We start from the raw sequence: 22,833 nt of genomic DNA on the forward strand, positions 1-22,833 counted from the left end.
TATTTTAATAATATTTAATGCCAAGAAATATGAGATAATATTATGATCTTCAATGTATTGAATCATAGTGATTTAACATTGAATATGATAGCAAAACATCACTGCAACATTTATGACTAGATCTGTGATGTATATGTATGTATATTAGTGTACTTAAAACCTTGCCTAATTTACCAGCTAATTTTAAAACAATTAAATAAAAATGAAATTCACTACAGCACTAAAATTTATTTACCCTCGTTTTCATTACCAATCCGTCTTTTCTTGCCATATGCTTGTCAAGTAACGAAATTAAAAGTCATAATATTTTACATGAGAATGTAATAATTTGTCCGATTGCAGTTGAGGTACCCAAGAGCTTACATTATTTTCAGGTATGGCACGATAGTTGACATGTGTTTATGTTACTGAAATTATAATGGTCAGAAATTCAGCTGTAGTTATCACAACATTCTGTTCATCATTTTCATAATCATTGTAATCATTAATAATATTAATATTATTAATTAATATTATCATTATTTTCATTATCATAAATATCATCATTATATTATCATTATCATCAATATCATCATTTTCATTATTAATTTCATCATTATTATTATCATCAATTTCATCATCATCATAATTTTCATCATTTTCATTATTATTATTAATTTCATCATTATTATTATCATCAATTTCATCATCATCATCAATATCATCATTTTCATTATTATCATTATTATTTTCATCATGATGATCATCAATTTCATCATCATCATCATCATTTTCATAATTTTCCTTATTTTCGTTATCAATTTCATCATTTTCATCATCATCATCAATATCATCATTTTCAATATTATCATTATTATTTCATCATTATTATTATCATCAATTTCATCATCATCATTTTCATCATTTTCCTTATTATCGTTATCAATTTCATCATTTTCATCATTATTATCATCATTATATTTATTATTATCATTATTTTCATTATCATTATTATCATTATTCTAGTGTATATTTTAATATTATTTATATGATATTTGAACACATTGAAACATTAAAAATGTTTGCCATTAAAACAGGTACTATCTATAATATGTTTAAAAAAAGTGTAATTAAATGAATAAGTATGGATCGACAATATTTGTATGTTACTGTTTCATTTTTAACCAGAAGTTCATGAATTTAGAATTTCATCTACAGTTATCACAATATTTATATTTATATTTAATATTATATTTTTATAATCATTATTATTTATTATTCTGAGTTTATTTTTTAATGTTTATATGTTATTTGAAAACATAAGAAAAACAGATGCTGTATCTATACCTGATAGATTTTTATCCTGTATTATATGTTTTTAAATAAATAAAATAAAATCAATAAACAAGATCCACAATTTCATATGTGAAATTTTACTTTTGTTTTTCTTTTATGCATGAAAAGATATCCGACAGCAAGGACGTCACTTTATTAAGTGTATAGTACGTGTATAGACAGTACCAGTAAATAATTTTAATGCTGGAATGGTTAATTATCACTCATGTGTTTAGGCCCCTGTCCGTTTTAGTTATAATTGTGTATTTACACTTTAAAAGCCTTATTGGTCTAGATCATATTGGTAGAGTCTGGGATTAATAATCCTGGACAGAATGGTAAGACCAGGTGAGACGAAGTCCTAATCGTATTTTCTGCCTTATCTATGTTCAATCATTTATATGTTCGTTATAAATTGAATGTAGTTCCATTATTCAACTTTGTACATACTCACTTTGTATAAATTAATGTAAGAAATTCTGACATCAATGACATAAGTCCATGTACAATTTATAGGCATTCACAGATATACCTACCCCTTTAGTAATAATGGTTGAGTCTAAAAACCAACAGTACCTACAGTAGAGTTTAGTTGAAGCTGACAACCAGACAAGCAGCTCAAAATTGACGATACTAACTTTGAGGATATTAAATTTTGCGTAATAGGTGTCTAATAATTGTCTTGATGTTACCTTATGTAGCCGTCATCACTATTTTAATTTTTGTCATTGGGGCCCTTCTTTTAATATGTTGTTTTAGTACCGTTACAATGCATGCTGGGACTGTACGTACTCAGACCCAAATTGTTGATGGGGTAAACCGTAAGGTAAGAACATAAACATTGTTTTCAGATAGGTTAATTAAAAATGTAGAGAAGGAAAAATAAATACAGCTGAAAAAGTCCCTTAATAGGGATGTTTCCTGAATAGAATTAGCCATATAGTTCATTGACTTCATTCAGTTTAGGGGAAAGTGTCCATTAATAGGGGTGTCTCCAGTGGTGTAACATGGAGGTCTGAGGCCCATGGTTTAGGAACCCTCCAACGCTGTATACCTCGGGCGTTTTTAGAGTTTTTGACATATTTAATGCCTGTATTTACTCTGGGCACTGCTCAGGAACCTCATAAGCTCCAGGGCCCCTGGGTTTAGCCAGTGAGCACTCATAGCCTTTACTCCACTGGGGTCTCCTGGATGGACGTTAGCCATAGTATATTGACTCTCAGTTGGTTTACGGGAGAGTGTCCCCTTAATAGGAGTGTCCACTTAATAGGAGTGTCCCCTTAATAGGAGTGTCCACTTAATAGGAGTGTCCACTTAATAGGGTGTCTCATAAATAGAAGTTGGTCATAGTATATTGTTTCCATTATGTTTACTGAAAATAGGGATTTTTCAAAATAGAGGTTAATGTTGTACTGCAATTTTACCACGATAGAAAAATAATTTATGACCGTTTTGATTTTAGTTTTCAAATTGAGATACAGTTATATTAAACGTGCTAATGTGTACACATTATGAAGGAGATGGTGTGATTTATTTACTTTCGAACATGAAGAGTGTATTGGTAATTAAGAGCAGGGCACTCAGCAGCAACACAACATGATCTTTCAATTGGTATATGCTAATGCATGAATTAACATTAATTCCCAGGTGGGAGATCCAGATTAAGTTTAATGATTAGAGAGTATCTAGTGGAATACAATTACTTTAAAATCTGAAGAGAAGGGGGCGGCTCCGTAGATTAAAATAGTACTGTGATCTAAGCAAACGTATTAATAGGCAATACCTATCATTTTTAGAGTTAAATGTAAATATGTTAAATTCTGTATACTAAAGGGTGAGCTCGCTTCGCTCGCTCCCCCTCTAGGAAGTGTAGACGATGGTTCTCGGAATGATAATGACTCGGGACGTAAACAGTTTTAGAAGGACATTTTGGCCTGGACAATTTCGGTCGGTTACCATTATTTAAATGCTTTTGATATTCGAAAAAAAAAAAACGTCTTAGATGATTAATAGTGTTTTAGGCGTATAGTGTTTATTGTAGATAATAATAATAATAATAATACCACATTTATATAGCGCCCTTTTCATGAGTAATCATGCTCAAAGGCGCTTTACAAGCATTATTACCCCAGTATTTGCTTTGGGATCAAACACGTATGGAAACATACTCCCATAATGCAGCCGGTAACCAGCGCAAAGTTGTGTCTAGATCTAACTGGGTACCCATTTATACACCTGGGTGGAGAGAGGCAACGTAAGTAAAGTATCTTGCCTACGGATACAAGCAATGCGGCGAGAGTTGGATTCGAACCTAGGTCTGACGATCGGTAGTCCAACGTCCAACGCACTGCGCCACACGCCCTTACACCTTAGATCTATGAAAAGTGGTAAAAAAGAATAAAAAATGCTTGGTAAATTGTAGATAACAGTCCGAAGAAATCTACTAAAAATAGTATAATTGTGTTATAAATATAATACAATTTGTGTGTATAAATGTGGATGGGCGTATTAGATGTATTTGGGGTGGGGGGAGGGGTTGAGTAGCGAGATAATTATTTGAATTGATGTTTTATTGGGGAGGTGTTCCAGGTGTTTATTCAAATAAATACCATCCTAATTGGTATAATTAATACATTATTCCGTGACACAGTGGCCTAAGAAGGAAGACGTTTTAGACGGCTTGCAACATGGGCAGCCAACACCTTACCGTGAACCCGGAAATTACTTCTACCGTGCGTAGAGTTAAAATTTACTGATTGAAATCAGAAAATTTCTTATAAAACCCTTTATAATATCTTCCAAAGATAGAAATATGGAACAATAACGTTTCGCGGTACATCTAAGATAGATAAGATAGGTATCCAAGGCGGAGATTTATACCAAAGTTTTTGCATTGTGCTCGCCTATGTCAGAATTAACCATAATTTATATAATAGATAATGATTTTTTTAAATTTTTTATTTCATACACATCCAACAGCGAGCACTAACTCGCCAATTACATGATGGATAAACTATTTATAATTTATCATGCTTATAAACTAATTTGAGGCTTAGAGAGTGGAGTTGAAAGAATTGCGAGTTACAACCCTGGCACTAGGTCAGGATTAAACCCGGACCCTGGGATTGGAAGGCAAGCATGTTAACCACCAAGCTACAGCTCCACTATCCACTCCATAATACTTAATAATACTAATGATAATAATGTATAGGATATTGATAATTGCAATAACAAGAGAAGTCAAAGAGTTGCGACCTCCACCAGGGTTAGAAAGTAAAAACACAGCCAAAATCATGATCCTGTCAAAAATTAAAAGGACGCTATGTTTGCATACCATGCATGGTCTGTGCGCAAAAATATATGCATCCATTTTTTTTATTTGACTGTTATAAAATACTAAAAAACAACCAAAGGTTGTAATGAAGAGTTTACAATAATTCAGAACGCCAAAACAGTACATCAAACTAAACAATAAGAAGAAATAAAACAATAAAAAAATATGTGCAATGCCTAAAACAGGCTGAGATTTACTCAAAAATTAGATTTAATTTGATTTTTAAAATTGCAATATCTGTATTGTAATTAGCTGATGAGAATTTCTTCTCACCAATAGAAATGTTTAAAAAGGGAATACAACTTGAGTGTCAATTTAAAATTGGAGCTGTATTAGTGATGCCTTTCATGTCAGATTAAATGAATCTGTATCAATATTACACATTAAAATCATAGGTCTAATATCATTTAGCTTAGGTCTCGCTTAAATACATTGTTAATAAACTACTCAATCATCTTTAATATACCTACAGCATTCTGTATGACGTAGTACTGTTTAGTTTAGTTCATTTAGCAACATTAGCGGGTATCATTATTCTCTGTCATTATCAGCAGTGTCTAAAACTCTGTCTACACTATCAAACGTGCCCATATATGGATACGATGATGTCATATCATTACCATATTTGGGTTATCAGCAGTGTCTAAAGCTTTGTCTACACTATCAAACTTTATGTGACAAAAAAATGTGATGTGCCCATATATGGATACGATGATGTCATATCACTACCATATTTGGGTTATCAGCAGTGTCTAAAGCTTTGTCTACACTATCAAACTTTATGTGACAAAACAATGTGATGTGCCCATATATGGATAGACATGATGTCATATCACTATAATATTTGTGCACTTTTTTTTTCAACTAGTAGACAGAGCCTTATGATTAAAAATAACTGATGTAATGAACTGGTATATTCAGGTTAACATTATGTAATGACAAGGTATGGCTAACTAATAGGATATATTATATGAAAGGTTGTCATACTTTATACATGATATTTAATCTTGGCTTTTATGTACACTGAATGTTAATGGTTTATGTATTAATGCATACAACATATTATGTTTTCTGATTTTATAGAAACGTAGAGTTGTTTATTTATAGCGCATTTAATCCAGTGTGCTTTTTCCTGTCAAATTTTTGTATCAGCTAAATTTTCTAAGTCTATTACGTGCCTAGCTTGCCTGGATAAACTGACAAATGCCATATTTCTCCTCGAAGAGCGAGATATACTCGAAAGTAGAAAATTCATTGAACACCCCTCTCTCTCAATGGTACAGTCCACAAACAAACAAACAAACAAACAAACTTGTACTGAAATGGAATGGAAGGTGCAGAGGGACTGGAACATTATGTATAATGTAATGTGCACATCATCAGTACAACATGAGACACTCATTTTCCATTAAGCTCTGTCTACACTAAACTAGTTTGACAAAAAAGGTGTGATGTGCCCAAATACGGTAGTGATCATATGACCAAATATGATAGTGATATGACATCATCATGTCCATATATGGGCACATCACATTTTTGTATAGTGAAGACAGAGCTTAAGACAATTATACACTATGTTGGAAGGCTTCTATGTCTACCATTTATCCAACAAGCAGCAGATCAACAGAATACTTTCAGTTAACAAAATATTTTGATAAAGACATGTTTTTTCTTATAAATGGATTTAGTGAATTGGAATGATTGATAATAAAGAAATATTAAACTTTCTATTGAACCATAAACTGTTTTGCTTTACAGCAAAATGGAACAAATATTCTTAAAATGTCTTTATAATATAAACTTAGTAATAGTGGAAGGATTCATACAAAAGTATTGTACATTACAAATATCATGACAAAAGGACTTTTTCAAGAAACAACCATTACAAGCATTTATTGTCTTTTAAATATTTTTGTAACAAAATAAAAAATTAAATAATTTTTAAAAACTTCAACATCTTTGGGTCATCATAAAAGTATGAACAACTAAAAGTGTTTATACTCAATTTGTTAGTTTTACATAAAATAACTCACTTTTTTACCTTGTTCAAACTTAAAGAACAATACAAACAATTTTTTTTTTATTTAGAACACAAATTTAATTTAATTAAATCGTTGAGGTACTGTATACATTCCAGATTGAATATATCTGTACAAGGCACATCCAGCCATCACGTCCTAGCCCTAATCATCCTCACCTCCTCTCTTTCAAAAAAGCCTGGATTTTCCCCTGTTATATGTGATCTAAGCCCCCTCTTCTCGCTTACAGGCTAATAATACACACGGCCTACATATAATAGCAATTAATAGCAATTAAGAGCATCAGAAGTTTCAAAAGAGAGACTATCTTTACTATTGTACATATATATCTTAATTTTCATACTCGATACCTTGAAATGATGTTAAAAATAACAACATAGGATTACCAATGCATTCAAGATAGGCTGATGCTGCTTTAAAATATTGCATTGAAATAAGAAGATTTATTTCTAGATTAATATGAATAAATCATTTCATCTATATTTAATTGTACACAGATTACGCTTTTCTGTTTTTAATTATCTTCTGACATAATAAATGGTACGAACCTTTTAAAGGCCAACTCAAGGCAAACAATTGTTGTCATTGTTCATGTGTTGTAGTTAAAAAATGTATATTCAGGCTTCGTCAGCTATGTTTCAAGGTGTTTGGTATCTTGTAAGGATAACAAAGTGAAAGTGATTGTAGGGATGAGTGATCAACGGAAAAGGGAGGGGGAATAAGGGGATCAGATTAGATAGAATGTGGACATTTGAGGATAAGAGGGAATGAGGAAGGGGGCATGCAGTTATTGGATGAGATTAAAAGAAGAAGGTTGTGGGAATGAGGGAATTAAGATTAAGAGGGAGAGGATTGTGTGGATGAGGGGATCAGATTAAATGATGAGGTCGTGGGAATGAGGGGAATAAGAGGGAGAGGATTATGGGGATAAGAGGACAAGTTGAATAATTTGTAATTTATGAGATGAGATTTCAAAAGTTCAAAATTTGTTTTATTATAAATTACTTTGTGACTAAAAATTATTGCAATGTTTGTGATTATTTTGTACTGGGCAACCTCTTCAGTCAAAGACTGGTCTCCTAGAGGGCCCAGTAATTGTGGTATGTCAAAACATGTTGACAATAAAAGTAGCAAACACCATAATTTTATCATACAAAACAAAACAAATAAAAAAATGTTTAAAATCATAGCACGTTAAATTACATAACTTAAAATAGAATTCATTGGTATTCAAGCTGAACTTTCATTATATTTTAAATTGTCATTTTCAATAGCCTTCTCAAACTTAATACCTTTTGAGCGTTTGGGATTAAAATGAAGATATATTAATTACAGTATTCCCTAAAGTAAGCAAGTTTAAAATTTATCATCTGTATCTTAATTGTGACAAGTGGTCTTGTTACAATTAGTACTGTGTAATCAATTAGTACAAAATTGTTGATAAATATAAAGTTGTAATTTAATATACTTAATACCTCGTACATAATACAGTTTTAATGCAAGTACGGATAATGTTGATTACATTGACTCAATTTGATATGATAGTTGACCCTTACACACTCAACTCATCTAATACCGGACTCTCTGAAAAACAATACTGTATAAGGTTTAATAATATTAATTGGTGGTCCATCTCTCCCATCTCACCAAAACCTTTTTATGAAACAATCAGGTTAATTCTATAATAAGTCACAATGTTGGGTGGATTAAAGATGTATTGTCCCCCAAAAACATGAAAAAATAAAGATTAATTAAATCAGACTTTGAATATGTTATTAATATGTTTTAATAAAGTTAATCACTTCCGTAGGAAAAAAAGGGGGGAAAAATGTTCTTTCACAAAATAAATGGTTAAATTCGACCAAAAACCAATAAGTTTATCTGATGTATTTTCACATTTAATTTGTATTTTTTTATCTAATATATATTTCCCTTTTTTTCTTTCATATTTTTTATCTGTGTCTTTAATAGGTAAGTTATGCTTTTGTTATTTGACAGTATCAAACAAATATGAAATGTAATTTTGATTGCTTTCATTTCTTGACCTTACGACAGTCTGGTGTTAACTTTATATTCATAAATTTGACCCTGTGCATAAATAAATAAAATATATCAAGGTATAAATTCAATTATCTCTAAAAATAAACATTTATACTTTACAAGGAAAATATTCTACTGCACTGAAATACACTACAGTACTTAATTATGAATGTTGTATATTATATTTGACATTCAAGTATGTTTGTAAGATCTAGATTTAAATGCTTAGTTTGTAGCAATTAAACATGGTATTACTGAAAAATAGTCATATTAAGCTTGTCACCATATTCGCAGCTGTAACTTTTACGATGAACTCCGGTGAGTTAGTACGCAAAATGAACTCCGGTGAGTTAGCATGCAAAATCAGCTCCGTTGAGTTAGTACTCCAAAATGAGCTCCTGTGAGTTAGTACGCAAAATTAGCTCTGGTGAGTTGGTACACAAAATGAGCTCCTTTCAGATGGTCAGTCAGTATGGAAAATTACGTCCAGTCAGTTTAGTACGCAAAATATTGCTACTTTTGATTTTTTAACAAAAACAGAAATTATTATTGTTTGTTTATGTTGAAAAATGAGATGAATATGATAGCTCTGTCATAGTCTGCCTGAAGTTAAAAGGTAAAGAATTTTCCGATGCTGAATTAAAGCGTACAATTTGCGTTATTGATCAAAGAGAACGAGAAACGAATGAATATTTAAATATATACCGTACATAATATATGGATATGTACTAAAAAATTAAACAATTTTGTATCCATTATAAGCTTTCTCAAATATTAATGCTTGCCATAGTAACGCTGACCATTAGATAACTTTATGATAAATTTTTTTTTTTTTATGAAATTTTAATTTTATCAATTATGTTAAGATGTGATTAAAAGATAGATAGGTGTTTTTTTAATAATATATTGGATGAGCTTAAAATATATTATTTTTTTTATTATGTTTGTAAGCTGCTTTAGTTACAGTGACCGTTATGATTGAATTGTGTTAATTTATTTATATTTTTTGTTAATCATATTTTAATCTTATTAACTTTACTTGTTTCCAATTATTAAAAGATGTTATTGAAGTATATCTTTTTGAATATTGGATGCGATTTATAAAGGATATATCTATAACAAAACAAGTTAGCAATCGTAGGTGTTCTGAGTTAGAATTCACTGGTCTTAATTTTGCAATTTTTAAATGTTTATATCTTTGTATATCTTTATTGTTTATATTATGTGTTCAAGTGCAGTATATGGAGAGGGGTGCAGGTCAAGTTGGCCCTAAACCGTCTCGGCCAAAGTCAAGTCGGCCCCACGTCAAGTCGGCCCCAAGTCAACTCGGCCTCAAGTCAACTCGGCCTCACGTCAACTCGGCCAAAAACTAATCGGTCAACTCGGCGACAATAAAGTATGGAACGCAAAAAGTGCTTAATATTATTATGATTCTTACTATCCACGCTTTAAAAAAATAAAGAAATAAAAAAAATAATATAATTAAATAATATATAAAAAAATGAACTCATTGCCGATATGAATATAAGTACCCGCGTGTTACAAAAACATGTGCAGGTACCGCATTTTAGTAAATCGAAGACGGAGGCCTACGTTCCACCATTTGGCCATAGAAAAAAAAGGGGAATCCCCCGGTCAGTGAAAACATGTAGCAGTTGTAGATATTGAAAAAGCTGCCAAAGGCGCAGCTACGAATTGTTTTCAATTGTGCAATTTGAAATTTTATTAAACGTAAATAAAGGAAAGTTGGTGAAATCATTCCTATTTTTTTTGCTAAATATATTATTGTCTAAATATTAATATTCATTAAAAGTCAGAATTATTTATAGTTAAAAAAATGTATTGTTAAGAAATATTATTTTATCAATCCCCTTCATTTGCACTTTTTGCGTTCCATACTTTAACGGGGCCGAGTTGACCGATTATTTTTTGGCCGAGTTGACGTGAGGCCGAGTTGACTTGGGGCCGACTTGACTTGGGGCCGACTTGACTTGGGGCCGACTTGACTTGGGGGCCTACTTGAATTTGGCCGAGACGGTTTAGGGCCAACTTGGATCGAAATCATGGAGAGCCATCTTGATAGTGCTTTGCACTCATGGCAATCCCCAGGGTGCTGCACCGCTGTCTTGTTATGTATTTTTGTGCCTGAAAATTGAATAAAATAAAAATAAAATTTAAAGACTAATACTAGGTAATAAAAAAAGTCCTTCAAATATGAATACAAATTTAATTTTTTTATTTTATTTATAGATTTATATATGCAACTACCAGTCACTTTTTTTATAACGTACTATAAAAACGATTGTGTCTATATAACCTTGACGTTTGTCATCATCACGATTTTCTTTATTATTGTTCTTAATAGAAGTGTCATTTGAATTTGCCGTGTGTAGCCGAAATGTGATTTACGAAGCTTAAAAATAATATTTTCACATTTATTCCAGTTACAATTTGTTTTTATTAAGTTATTTTTAAATTTACTCTAATCTGAATTTTTTGTAAGAAAACCACATTTTCGATCTTTTAATATAGTATCATGTTTTGTAATTTTTAAGATAATGGTTTTTATGAGAGAGATGTATGTTTTTATAGATATTAGAACAGTATATAGCATAAACAATGTAATTTAAAAAGTATAAAAGTTGAGGTGTGGCCCAATGATGTTACTTTTTTATTATCATCATGCATATTGATGTTATCTTGTTCTACTGGTAGTAGTGGATTATGCCTTAATGAAACAGCAGTATTTGAATTTATTTTTAAGAAGTTACACATGATAGATGGCAGTATTTACTTTCAATTGAGACTTTAGTTTTCTGTTTTGTGATATCAAAAATTAAATCAACTACCCCCTCTATTGCCAGTATAAGTTGAAATAGGACAACAATTTCTGATGGTACAGTATTTGATTTTTAACATGTCAATGTTTGCTTATGGTTATCCTTGGCAATTTGCCTAAATATATATAAAAAAAAAAAAAAAAAAAAAAAAAAAAAATAACACTCCTGTTTTGACCGAGAGACTCTCGTATTTTGGACTCATCTCCCGGCCTAATATTGTATTTGCGATTTTCCATGTTTTCTCCCGGATTTCTGAATTTTTAGGTTTATGTGTTGTATTCTGCAAGAAAAAGCTTATACACAAGCAAATTTAGAATCAGAATCACTCTTACTTTATAAGTAAAAAAATGTATCTGAAGTTACATTTCACGGAGCGGAAGGCAGCGCCTATTCATTCTTTATATGAATTACCATTATTTAACAGCGCCATCTTCTGTTCCATTATTTGAGCGGAGTGCTCAAGTGAGACTAGCCAAACACTGCTTGTTGCTAGTGTTAGATGTCTTTACGTCCCATCATTTAACAGCGCCATCTTCTGTTCTATTGTTTGAGCATATAGTGCTCAAGTGAGACTAGCCAAACATAATCTTGTTGCTACTGTTAAATATCTTTACGTCCTGCGTGTGGCGCAGTGTGTTGGACGTTGGACTACCGATCGTCAGACCTAGGTTTGAATCCAACTCTTGCCGCACTGCTTGTATCCGTAGGCAAGATACTTTACTTACGTTGCCTCTCTCCACCCAGATGTATAAATGGGTACCCAGTTAGATCTAGACACAACTTTGCGCTGGTTACCGGCTGCATTATGGGAGTATGTTTCCATACGTGTTTGATCCCAAAAAATACTGGGGTAATAATCCTTGTAAAGCGCCTTTGAGCATGATTACTCATGAAAAGGGCGCTATATAAATGTGGTATTATTATTATTATCTAACAGCGCCATCTTCCGTTCCATTATTTGAACGTAGTGCTCAAGTAAGACTAGCCAAACATAATCTTGTTGCTAGTATTAATGTCTTAACATCCTATTATGTTTGAAACGCATACAAAGTCATGTCATGTAACGTGGACCATATCAACCAATCAAAGGATGTTTCATAATGCTGCCAGCCAATTTATATGCACAGGGATGGTAATTATAAAACAGAGTACTTGAATAAATGAATGCATTAAAGAACATTAGCTGTGTACTGCAGAGATTGATTGAAAATTGATTGATTAGTTTCTGATTGATTCTTGACTTGGTGAATGTGTAATGAATAGAAAGATATCCTTAGAAGGGGTATCATCTCAGCTATATAGTCTAAGTAAATAGTCTAGCGGCGAAATTTAAAATTAGGAGGTAGGGATTATATTTGGATTGCATTAAAAATGGAATATACCAAAGATATATTGTCCCCCAAAATCATGAAAAATAAAGGTTTTTAAGATCAGACTTTTAATAGCCCATGTTAGTTATTCATTTCCATGAAAAAAAAACTAAGAAAACTTATAAAAAACCATTGGCTGGCAGACAATTTTACCTTTTTTTTTGCTTTAAATTTTGTAAATAAATTTTGTTTAGATCCATTTTTTGGTCAAAGTGGATAACTATTATGTGACATTAAAATGGTATATTCAACAACAAAAAATATAAAAAATTAATTTTCAGTCATTGAATTTCCAAACAAGCCAAGAAAAGGGAGATATACTTTGTTTTGTTGGAAAAAGCAACTCATCGATCTCTAATACAACTCGTATCTGCCTTAAAACAACTCGTATCTGCCTTTAAAACAACTTATATCTGCCTTTAAAACAACTCGTATCTGCCTCTAAAACAACGTATATCTGCCTTTAAAACAATTCATATCTGCCTCTAAAACAACTCGTATCTACCTTTAAAACAACTCGTATCTGCCTTTAAAACAACTCGTATCTGCCTTTAAAACAACTCGTATCTGGCTCTAAAAAAAAAACTTGTACCTGCCTTTAAAACAACTCATATCTGCCCTTAAAACAACACATGTCGCGTGTTGACATCTGCATGTATTGGTTCTTATAAATGATGTTTATCCATGTCACATTTGTAATAGACAAAAGTTGTTTTCACAATGTTTTAAGTTGCCTCTAAGGATATAAGGTTGGATATAAACTTCTTAATGTATGCTTAAGTTTGACATTTATTGGAGACATCGTAATTCACTATGTCCCTCGTAGGATGATTTAAGGATTATGTATTACAAAAGAACAGTTTACCGTAACATGCATTTCACAGATTTACAAACAGGCTATAAATCGCTTTTCGCTAAATTGCGTTGAACGCATTATGTAAGATGTGTCGTATTGGTGGATTACTGAACTGAAAATATACAAAAAAGAAGATTCAATACATTATATAGAATAAAATGTATTAAAAGATATTACAAAGATGTTGTTAACAAAAACAAAAGGTGATTGCGAAAATCGTCATAGAGATTGTGACCTACTGAACAAGGATATATATTTTTATTTACTTTCCTTAATTTATTGTATTACATAAAAACACAATTCAATCTCATAGATTTTCTTAATTACCATTTCAACAATGTCCCTTGTGAGTTTCTTATTTTGATTTATATATTTCAATTTATTTTCATAACTTATACATTTGATACAAATTCTTGTGCTGGAAAAACAAACAGCTTATGACGACTTCCACCAGTATATATAAAAATAAATAAATCTCTAATTATATTGTAAGGAAATATACATATATAATTATATATAAACACTACAGGCACAGAACAAATTCTAAACCACCTGGCGATATATACCGAAAATTGTTATTTTTACATAATTTAATTTAATTTAATACACTAATATATTATTTAAAATAATGTTTTTAGTTTTTGTTGCATTTAGTTTGACAAAAGGCTTGGATTAGCTGACAACAGAACGATAATTTAAGAGAATTGTAAAAACACAATGTTGTGCCATGAATAAAAATTGACAATAAACTACCAATTGGCAATGTAAATCTACATTTTTTTAACGAAGATTTTTCACTCAATTCCCTAGAGTTTATACATATGAGATTTGTAATCACGCACATGTGAGGACTTCTCTGCTATTGACACTTGTAATTTTGTTGTTCTCTCTCAGTGGAATTGTCTTGTTCATTTTTAAGTAATCTATTGAATTCTACAGAGCTATTTTTACTTTATACTGTGATCTCTTAGCAATCAAGACAGATGCAAAGATGTTCAAATCTTATGTAAGTTATTTTAAATTTATAAATATCATGATGGATAGTTTTGAACCTATTCTTACATTTTGTTCAATTAAATCATATTTTAGCAATTGACTGTTGTAGTAATATTTTGTCTATAGGTTTATAAAATCGAAGTTTTTGCATGGGCATACTTAAAAATGATGATAACTAAAAGGATAGTGTATTATGCTATTATAACACTCAATGTGCTGAAACAAGAAAAATCCCACAAAAAATACCTGATTTGTAGGCCAGTATTAATGTGAATAACAGCGAATATTTTGTTATTTAAGTTTTGTTCCCACTAGGGAGCCACGCAAGGGCCTAAGTGCAACGCAAGCGAATTGACCAATCACAAGCAAAAATTTGGATAATCCGTCGCTTGCGATTGGTAAATTGCTTACGTTGTCGCGCTACGTAATAGTCCAAATTTTCTTTATATTCCAAATTTTATTAATATTCCAAATTTTCTTATTCAGATTTTTAATTCTCATATAATTTATTTTATTTATTGGCTTTTGTTTTTCTTTTACTTTTCTGTTTTTGTTGTATTTTGTGTATTGTATCTGTTCTGAGGGTCCTAAATGATCAGAAAATGCTGGATGGATCACCTTCATTAAATATGGTTCAAATAAAAAATAAATAAAATAAACGTCATAGAGGGAACCAAGCTTAGGCTTTCCCCTGTTGTGACTTGTGAAACATGCCAAATTTATAAAATGAAATAATTGAATAAAACAATAATTTATATTCAAAACATTAAAAAAAATTATAAATATTTTGATTATCTTATCTTAAATAAATAAATAAGTATTGGTAATAATAATGATTATTTATAAGTTGCATTATTGAGAGAATATTTGAGTTGGAAGATTGATTGTTTTATTCAACAAGGACAAAGTCAAGCTGAGTTGGCGGAACATTGCATTCAGATTCTAATATAATTATATTTATTAGGTTATCAATAAACAATATTATCAAATTCTATTACTTAGTAAGCCAATATTTTAAACATTAAATTAAATATAATAAGTATTATAATTTTATTATGAGATAATTATCATATTAAATAAATTTATACAAGGTCAGTATTAAAAGGTTTTCATTGACAAAATTAATAGAATAACATGTCTTCGTGCAAAATCTAACATCTCAAGCTTTTGCCTTGAATTTTCCTCCAATCTATTCTACAACCAAAATTGCTTAAAAGACAAAAATAAGTAAAAACACAATAAGCTGTCTATCTACTATTCAATTTCCTCTGCCTTTGTTAATTACTAAGAAGCTAATCAAGTAAAAAAGGAAATAATCTTAACAGTAGTGACTTGCTGCTATGGAATCGGCTTTCAACTGCAGGTTAGAAAACTGTAGCTACTAGGTTAGGCACCAGGTTCTTGTAAACAACATGTTTTAACTAATGCATTGTGATTTGCTAAATCTACAAGCTGGCCTGAGAGGCATTTATTTGTTTGATACCTACACATCTTTAGATTTCTTCTCGTAAATTACAAATTTAACGTTGTACCGGCCATATCTAAATTGGATTTCTGACATTGGAAACTGAAAATAAATTGGTGAAATCACTCGCTAAAAAGAAAAAGAGTGAATATTCTTGGTAGGAAAGGTTAACTACTGTATTGACCTTTTAAGATTTCAGCTTTTCCTAGCGTACCATCAACTTATTATTTTTGAGAATTTTGTCTTTGATACTACTAATCCTGAAGAATACAGAAAAGGTGTTGTTCGTTTTTATCTGTTCATGGGAAAAGTTTTATACAAAATCATAATGAACCTAGCCGAGAGTTTAAAGCCAATGAAATATGTAAGTTTACATATATTAATTATGTTTTATTAGTATTATTATTATTATTGTATGAAATGTGTTTTTTGTTTTTTTTTCCTCTGGTTTTTATTATATAGTATTGACTCCATGTTTATTTCTTATATTAGGATTTATTGCTGGTACATGAACAGTTTATATATTTATTAAAATAAAAATGTTGTGTTTAAATTATGTTTTAAAAAAAATTATTTTTAATGAATTGATTTAAATAGAGGGAAACAGGAAACTCTGCAATATTTAGGCAATGCTTTCTATTTTTATCTGTTTATTATATAATATAGAATAAAAGAAATAAAAGATTATATAGTTGAGTGGCCGAGTGGTTAAGGCAGAGGTGCTGCCGCAAACCATAGCTATACAATCGGCACAAAAATAGGTTCAAGTCACTCCTCGACCATTGTTCTGTTGATAGACCAGGTGTTCTCGTATAAGGACATCTGGCTCTTGTGCACTTTAAAGAACCAAGTACATCTTTCGGAAGAGTAGGGGGTTACCCCGGTGTACTGGTCCATTTAGGCCCTGTCGTTATGGACAGACGAACGGGCGCCGTTTTGTGGCAGCACTTGACACGAAGGGACCTTTACAGTAAAAAGTTGTGGTACTGCAGGTTATTTCCCCATTTACATTTATATAGTATACTGTAAGGCCCTTTCACACATTTCCTCACAGAATTGTAGAAATGAAATGAAAGTTCATTTCAGACATGCCCTTATAGCAATGGTAATTACAGTACACTTCAAAGACCTTTAAAATTGTCTAGATATCCGTTTCAGGCATTATATTAATCTATAACTCAGGTAATTTAATTTGCTCTGTAACTTTAAATTATTCATGATTTTGAAAAATAAGCTTTTAAATTGCGTTTTAATCTTAGCATATCATCTTTATGCACAGATTGTAGGCGATTATATAAACTGCATCGATCCGTTTACCTCACATTGTGAAATTTCAATCAGCGGTTCAAAGCCTGGATTATCTGTTTTAATATATAACTGTTTCTATTAATTAAGCTAGTTATTATCAGCATAACAAAGGCTGTATTTGATACATTTATCACTTATATTCTAAACGGATACAGGTATGAATTGATCATAGCGTGGGATACATTATTGATCATGTGTATTATTTATCCTGGCATCAAATCTGAAATTATGCAGTTTGTTATTGATACTTAATATTAATTAATCGCCGCGTTCAATTGTTTTTGACAATCCTTGATTGAAGGGAAGGTTTCTACGTTATGGTACATTCGAAGAGGAGTTTACTGTATGTGGCCGACGGTGGAATATATTAACGTGGATTAAGAATTGCATTATGTTATTGTTTGCGCTTGCAGCATGTCATAGGTTTTTATAATTGTCAAATCTGTACACAGTATGTTAGCACATCAAATCAGTGCTTAGCTCTTTATGCTAAATTCTTAAACGCATACAGTTTGATTTCCTTCCGTCGCTCTCTCTCCTGCAACAAAAGAAAGAAATAATTTAACAGAGAGGTCAGAATAAGCTGTAGAGAAACTTGTTAAACTGAATCAAAGTTAAATTTAAAAGGATGGGGCGGTCATTCTCAAAGGGCATTGATTCAAATTCATCATCTGCTTCGTCGCCAAATTTTCGCGTGCATATGAACGTAAAAATCAAGGTGAGTACTTAAATGATAAATTGTTTTCATGTAGATAATGGAATGACAGCTTGTAGTTCCTTACATTAGGCGTTTAGTACTGCCTGGAATACAATGTATCGTACAGTATACATTTAAGTCAAATATTAACATTGAATTAATATCAGTAAAGACGTGATGTTAAAGGTGATTGTTACCTCCGCCAGAATGGCGAGAGGTTAGGTGGTCGATCGCGTGTGTTTTTTTAAAACCATCTTTAATGAAGGTGATCCATGCAGTAATTCCTGATCATTAAAGACCATCAGAGAGAGGTTCACAAGACAAACATATACACAAGATGCTCTACATAAACAAAGTCTTCCTACAAGTCTTTGGAAGTGGAGTTGTTATTTTGTGCTTAGAAAAAATCTTGACGGGACTTGAACCCAGGACCCTTGGAGTGGTAGCCAAGCACTATAACCACCAAGCCACAACTCCACTCAATATTTGTTTTTAGTCGCGTGGAAGCGACTCTATAGTTCACTATGTCGGTCGGTCTGTCTGTCTGTCTGTCGGTCTGTCTGTCGGTCTGTCGGTCCGGTATCACTATGCGTTTTATCCCCTTCTGACCTTATCTTGATATCAGTTTAATCTAACTACGTTTGTAATCATATCTTCACAACCACGAATCACAATTAAATAAAATTTGGTACTCATAAATTTCAGGGCATAAATCATCATATGGCAATACAATTACGTGCGTAGCGCATGTAACGCATGCGTACGCGCGCTTAAAATTTTCAAAATTTATTTTCGATGAAATAAGAGTACGTTTCAGGCAATTTTAAGCGTTTACAAAATTGCCATGAGTGCGCATATTTTTGCGCGCGCACTGCGGGTTAAATGTTATTGCGCACTCTTTTTGCCCGATTTCTGTTTTCTTGACTTACTTTTCAACTCGAAATTATGTTATACGAGCACGTCAAAAGTGACAGGCTACGCACGTGTAAATTAAAAAAATATAAATGTTTTTAAACATTTCAACATTTTTGAACATGTTCAGTAATTTCGGTCAGTATAGTTCACTATGTCGGTCGGTCTGTCGGTCTGTCTGTCTGTCGGTCTGTCTGTTGGTCTGTCGGTCTGGTATCACTATGCATTGTAGCACCAAGCCACAACTCCACTCAATTTTTGTGTGTTTCTATATTTGTTAGTTAGCAGGATTACTCAACAACTTATTAAAGCATGGTTTCATAGCTGTATGGGAAGACGTGATTACATTTTCATATGATTATGCGCAAACCTCTGAGTGTACTTCTAGTTTATAAAGTGAACAAAAGCCTCCCTTCATTCTATACATCAAGGCAGGAAGAAGTCAAAGAAAAGGCATTGGCCACATTGTATAATCCAATCAGACTAATTCCTCCATGGATTGATAGTTAATCCATCAATTAATAGTTAAGCTATGGATTAATAGGTAATCCATGGAAAAATTAATTTACTACAAAAAATACATATACAATAACTACAATAAAATCCGAAAAAATGATTACAACACATTGAAAGAAAAACCTGAAAAGGAAAGAAAAAAATGAAAACAGAGTGTCCTTAAAAGCATCTGGTTATTCTTAACGATACTTTTACTTTGTCATTGTTTTTGCGTTCATGCCTGCCTGTTTCTATAGTTTATTTAGACTCTACTGGTGCTTACCGGAGTTCATTAGGATGGGAGGCACCCAAGATCCTTTTTTTAAATTTGTTATTCAACCTTATTTATAGAGGGTTACCCTAAACAGCGTGCGCTGACAATCAAGGGGCCCTCTTAGTGAGTTATGCTGTCTGTGTGTGACAGTTGCCGTGTGTACTAGTACTCCAAGGTAACCCTCTACTCCTCTTGAAAGATGTACTAGGTTCTTTAAAGTACACATGAGCCAGTTGTGTACACTGAACCTACAAGTCTTTATCCGAGAAGACTCGTTATTTCCCATTCACATTTTATATATAGTATACTGTAGGGCCCTTTCACACATTTTCTTATCCGAGAAGACTTGCTCTTCAACCAGAACCATGGAGCGAGTGAGGATCGAACCCTTGCCGATGCTATGGCGAGGTATTACGGTTCCAATGTCTTAACCACTTGACCACTCAATCGCTACAAGATGAAAAGATTGAGACTGGTGCTATAGAACTACATTTCACATTATAAGTTTAAACCATTAAGATTGGTGTTCATCATTTGCTGTTGATGTTCTGTCTTGCTAGAAAATGTCTAATAGATTTCTATGCATACAGCTATCCTGATTATTTATGTAAACGAAATCAATTGTTAGTTTTGAATTTTTTAAGAAGATCCCTTTTTGATTTTTTATCTTTAAGACACCAAATCATCACATTGCTATTAATGTTTTAAGTGTATTCATTAAATTTGAATATCAAGACAATGAGCTTTCTTATATTACTTTAAAATTAGGTTTTTTCGTGTTAAAAAATAAATTTTCAATTGAAAATGAAAAACTATTATGCAACAATAAAAAGGCCTATTTGCCAACAAATCACTTTTTCAATATAATTTTAGGCTTAAAAAATATATATTTTTAATTTATTTAATGTCTTTAGGCACACCTGGGCAAGGATTACCAATAGTAAATTAATCACTGTCCTATCAGATAGGTGGTAATCCCCCTTGTACAGGGGCTACTTGTGAACTAGTACACCGGGATACGTCTTGAATAATGAACTGGGTTCTTGTGCACACAGGTATATAACTGTACAATTGACCTATGGTTTATAGTCCTTATTAATATTATATTATTAATTCTTTTCTGTTCAATTAATTCCACAAGTTTCTTTATTAAATAAATATATACAATTTTATAAAATAAATTTCTATTACATGCATTCAAATACAGTATTTAAATTTTTTTAAAGATTTCAATATATCTTTAATTATTTGAAAAGAAAGAAAATTGAAAATGCACATAATTTCATCACACTCACAGAGAAATAATAATTTGATTCTCTGTGGATGCCTGATTATTTATCATAGCCCCCTCTATAGTTGATTCATTATAAATTGGGGGGGGGGGGGGGGTAGGATAGGGGTTGATAGTTGCTTTTGCCTTTTTTTACTTTTCTGTTAATTGTTATATTTTATATTGTGAAGGATGCACCTTTGTGCTAAGTGTGCCACCGATCTAAAGGTGTAATTCCAAATAAATAAATAAATATTCAACTTTGAAAGTCAAGTGTTATTCACTTCAATAGAAACATACACATTAGTTTATAGCATGTATTACATAATAGTTGTTGAGGAATGTAAACAATCTTTTTTTTTCATTTATGTTCTTTGTCACTAAAGGTATGTCCGGTGAATTACACATGATTTACTGCAGATTAAACTAACTAGATATTTTATGATGTCTAAAGCTCTGTTTACACTATCGTGACAATAAAAATGTGATGTGCCGATATATGGGAATATTTGGGAATATCACTACCATATTTGGGCACATCACACTTTTTTTTTGTCAAACTAGTTTGATAATGTGGACAGAGCATTGCGAAATAATGATATAATGTCAAATTCTTGAGAATGATATGTCAAATTCACGAGAATGAATATAACATCAAATTTAAGAGAATGATAACGTTAAATTCTCAATACAGTGTGTCTCAGCTATCCTTGTTTTATTAAAATAAATGTATATTTAGGTTAAAATGCTAATTTATAAAGAAATATATTAAGCTATTTGAAAACATGTGTTCATTTAAATTATTTATTAATTTGGCATACATGATTTATGGTACACCATTTGTATATTTTGTTCTTTATTGTTTATTTCAAAATGAACCAGTTTTTTTTATGTATACATTCAACTTTTAAATGTTACTTATGTTGAGATTTAAAGAAGTATTAATATTATCAATTGGTTGTATCAATAACTGCTTGTGAGAGTGGCTATGTTTCCATGTTTTGAACAATTTAAATTTAATTTTGAAAAGAATTAAGTTAAACACTATAATAGATAATATAACATTATAAGCGGAGGTCCAATAGCTTGTTTAGAGAGCTCCCATTGCCATGTTTCTACACACTCAGCACACCAACTTTTTTTGATAGCTACTACCCTTAGACACAATTATCATGAGGTGTGCCGTTGCAAATTTACTGCGGCCATCTTGAAATCCAAGATGGCGGAAAAAATGGCCGCCATTTTATAGTGATGCACTTTATTGTTCATAACTTAATAAATATTTGATGTATTTTGTTGACATTAATGTTGATTAATATCTAATTACATTATCTATTCAATAACATATTTTTATTTCAACTTTATTGAAATTAAATTACTTTTTTTAAGCAAAAATGCAGAATTTTTGCAAAAAAAATCAGCAAAATCTGTGATCATTTTGGCACTTGGACCTCCGCTTATTATGTAAACTAATTTTAATGTAGACAAAACCAAACCAATAAAATAAAAACAACGACGATCATATTTAGTTTAAAACTGATTCAAAGTGATGTTCATTTATATATATACTACTACATTACAATCATAATATAGTTTTATGATACATGTATACAGGTTTATGTT

General features: G+C 31.4%; 1 protein-coding gene across 3 annotated transcripts in view; it reads left to right on the forward strand.

Annotated features, from left to right (window-relative positions):
- LOC140040983 (prolyl endopeptidase FAP-like) overlaps positions 1–22,833 on the forward strand; it is a 118,324-nt gene that overhangs the window by 38,727 nt on the left and 56,764 nt on the right. The window contains exon 1 of one of the 3 annotated variants that reach the window (XM_072087304.1): positions 16,571–16,618. The exons of the other annotated variants lie outside the window; for them this stretch is intronic. Within the exon in view, the coding sequence (XP_071943405.1) occupies positions 16,583–16,618 (36 nt within the window). The 5' untranslated portion in view covers positions 16,571–16,582. Of the gene's footprint in view, positions 1–16,570; positions 16,619–22,833 lie in introns of those variants that run through there. 3 annotated transcript variants of the gene reach the window in all.

Source organism: Antedon mediterranea, chromosome 2 (genome assembly GCF_964355755.1).
Source record: "Antedon mediterranea chromosome 2, ecAntMedi1.1, whole genome shotgun sequence".
NCBI classification, from domain to species: Eukaryota; Metazoa; Echinodermata; class Crinoidea; order Comatulida; family Antedonidae; genus Antedon; species Antedon mediterranea.